Source organism: Rhinopithecus bieti, unplaced genomic scaffold (assembly GCF_001698545.2).
Source record: "Rhinopithecus bieti isolate Rb0 unplaced genomic scaffold, ASM169854v2 scaffold_3764, whole genome shotgun sequence".
Taxonomy (NCBI): domain Eukaryota; kingdom Metazoa; phylum Chordata; class Mammalia; order Primates; family Cercopithecidae; genus Rhinopithecus; species Rhinopithecus bieti.
Genome location: NW_016804367.1, coordinates 1 through 3,444, shown reverse-complemented (window position 1 = coordinate 3,444; position 3,444 = coordinate 1). Strand labels below are relative to the sequence as shown.

Sequence of the window (3,444 nt, the reverse complement as noted above, 5' to 3'; positions counted from 1 at the left end):
TTCTTGGTTTGAATCCATTGTTGGTGAGCTAGCGTGATTTTTTGGGGGTGTTAAAGAACCTTGTTTTGTCGTATTACCTGATTTGGGTTTCTGGTTCCTTCTCATTTGGGTGGGCTCTGTCAGAGGGAAGGTCTAGGGCTCAAGGCTGTTCTTCAGATTCTTTTGTCTCAAAGGGTGTCCCCTTGATCTCTCCCTTCTTTTTTATGGAAGCGGCTTCCTGTGAGCTGAGCTCCAGTGATTGTTATCTCTCTTTTGGGTCTAGCCACCCAGCCAGTCTACCTGACTCTGGACTGATACTGGAGGTTGTCTGCACAGAATCCTGTGATGCGAACTGTGTATGGGTCTCTCTGCTGTGAATATCAGCTCAGTATTTGGGGTATCTCCCGAGTCCTGCAGGAGCAGTCCATTTCCTTCAGAGGGTCTGTGGGTCCTCTTGGGATTCCTGGTATGTTCATGCAGGATGCTGGAGCTAAAATTCATGATGCAAGCCTCCACATGCTGCTCTGTCTGTCCAAGTCTGAGCTGCAATCTAGTCCTGACTCTTGTCCACCGTGATGATCCTAGGAACCTTTTTAAAAATTATTGTTATTTAAAACAACAAAACACCAAACTTTTCTCCTTTTTATTTTTTGTTGCTTCATTTTTAAATCTCAAATTAGTCATTATAGGAGTCAAGTCACATTGAAATCAGATATGTGGTAAGAGTTTAGATATGGATAAGATTGAAAGTGTGGTCATCAGGGTTTGGGAGGATTTTGCTGGTAATACGACATTCTCCAGGAAAAGTCAGACTTGAAGACCAGAGGGTGGCAGGAATGTGGTCAGGTTCAGGCCCTGGGTTGAAGACATAGGCAGGGATGGTGGGAGGGAATTATTGTAGATCCCATGTGTCTTAACATCAAGTCCTAGGCTCAATTGAATTGGTGGTTTTAAATGGGGAGTTCGGAAATGGAAATTAACCCAAGAGGGTTATATCTGCTTTTCTGTTGCTTACAGATTCTTAAGGCCCCTCTCTTTCCATTCCTTTCTTATGAGTACCCCTTTCAGCTTACTATTGCTAAGGAAAGGATTTTCTCAAGGGAAACTTTCTCACTTGCTCTAGGAGCCCTGGATGGGAACTCCCCTCCTCAACGGCGGGATGTAGATCATGATTTCTTCCTGCTCTTCAGTGTGGTGGATGAGAACCTCAGTTGGCATCTCGATGAGAACATTGCCACTTACTGCTCAGACCCTGCTTCAGTGGACAAAGAAGATGAGACATTTCAGGAGAGCAATAAGATGCATGGTGAGTTGGGAAAAGGTGGCCACATTGTGACAGGGAACATTGTTGGAGGGTATCCACTGGGCCTAGTATTTGGTGGATGCTTTCACGTACATAGTCCTTTTTAGTCATCACAAGGACAAGGAGTAGTAGATGGCTCTTCCCTGTTTTACATGTGAGGACACCAAGGCTCCTAAGATTATGCAGCAGATAAATGGCACAGATAAAATTCCAACACTGATCTCTCTGACTGCATAGATTGTGCTCTTGCCATTAGGCTATTCTGCCTCATAATGTGGAATACCACATAGGCTGATGATGGCCTGTGGAATAGCACACAGCCTAAAGTTATATAGTATATACTCAATTACTTTGCTGTGGGTTTCCCACTGATACAATTAATTAATATTGATTTGTTTTAAAAAGGAAGAAGTTAGCAAAATTATCCACTTTGAGGAGAAAAATGGTTGCTTTTAAGCTACCTTGTTTATATCTCCCATCCTACTCTGTGCTTATGTCTATAAGGGCAATGGCCATATTAATTAAATTAAAAAAGAAACTAAAGGCACAGAAGATCTGAGGCATAAATAGTGAACTGATTTTAAGAATATAAAAAAGTCGATTTTGTTTTTATTTCATTAAGGAAGTCATTTAATGACCATTGGTGACAGGGGTGAGCTAAAAACCATACAGCCCCAAAAGGAGGCGGAAATTCAGAAGGAAGATGTAAAGGATGGCTTGGACAGCTCAACTTTCTCTTGAATTTTATACCAATTGATTATAATAGCCATGTTAATTAGTCAGCCAATTAGCCAAATTGACAATTGTCCTGTTGAAATTTTTAGAATGAAACCACCCTGAAGGAATAGCCTGCAAAATAGCTAAATTCCTTAGAGAGCTTCTTCACATTTCTAGTTTGGAATATTGGCTTTAAGAATTTATTAGCTCTGTGGCATTGGGAAAGAAGTAACTTCCACCTCTCTAAACCTTGGTTTTCTCTCTCTCTCTCTCTCTTTTTTTTTTTTTTTAATGAGACTAATGATATCTGCCTATTTCTAAGGGATGTTTTTGAGATTTAAAGAAGATGTGGTCAACACAGTGTGCTCTTTATAACCTCATTTAAATGTTATCTATTATTGTCAAATGGTAAGGCTTCTTCCATTCGGGTGTCCTTTCCTAATCTTGATATTTTCCTTCGGTTTTCTTTTGCAGCAATCAATGGCTTTGTTTTTGGGAATTTACCAGAGCTGAACATGTGTGCCCAGAGACGTGTGGCCTGGCACTTGTTTGGCATGGGCAATGAAGTTGATGTCCACACAGCATTTTTCCATGGACAGATGCTGACTACCCGTGGACACCACACTGATGTGGCTCAGATCTTTCCAGCCACCTTTGTGACTGCCGAGATGGTGCCCTGGGAACCTGGTACCTGGTTAGTTAGCTGTCAAGTGAACAGTCACTTTCGAGGTGAGATCCAAGATTTCTGACCCTTGGATTGTAAGACAGAGGTATGATAATGTCAAAGGAGGCTGGGCTTCTGGCCTGAAGCCATAGATAAGTCTTCCAGTTGAGGCATCTTGGGATAAAGGATAGCACACTAGATTAGAAGTCAGGGGACCCAGGTTTTTTCCTGAATCTGCTGCGAAACTTGCTGGATAACTTTGGGCACATCTCTCTGTGTTTAATCTTCCCCACCTTGAACATAAGATAGGTTGGGGATGAATAGGTAGACTTTTAATCAGCTTTTTGTTATTTGCTTAGAATTCTAAACAATTAATACCTGGAGACATATTCAACATATTGAACAGGGAGTGACGGAGAGATTAGTTAAAAGAGACTAACATTTCTGTAGGAGATCATGGTGTATTGTGGGTACATAGTTACACTGTGGTTGGAACTCAATAGCAATAGGAGTGGAAGGTTTCATTTTCAAAGGGAGAAACATGAAAGTAATGTCATTGCAGAGCAATGTATTGAGGAGCATCAGATGCATCAGAGGGGAGGAAAAGCATATGAGGCAATGGAAAGAATAGTAGATAAGTGATTAGGTTTGAATTGTAGTCTTAGGGTTGTGAAAAACTTTTTTTTTTTTTTTGATAATATGTTTTTCTCACTGGGTGTGATTATAGATACACAAAATTATCTGGGGAGTTTTACATATTTTTCATTGGCTGAAATAACAT

General features: G+C 40.8%; 1 protein-coding gene across 1 annotated transcript in view; it reads left to right on the top strand.

The window, feature by feature from the left end:
• The window catches only part of LOC108526681 (hephaestin-like), a 19,924-nt gene extending 17,176 nt beyond the window's left edge, over positions 1 to 2,748 (top strand). The window contains exons 4-5 of the mRNA XM_017867518.1: positions 1,103 to 1,285; positions 2,474 to 2,748. Coding sequence (XP_017723007.1) covers positions 1,103 to 1,285; positions 2,474 to 2,748 — 458 coding nt within the window. The remainder of the gene's footprint in view (positions 1 to 1,102; positions 1,286 to 2,473) is intronic.
• The last annotated feature ends 696 nt before the right edge of the window (positions 2,749 to 3,444 follow it).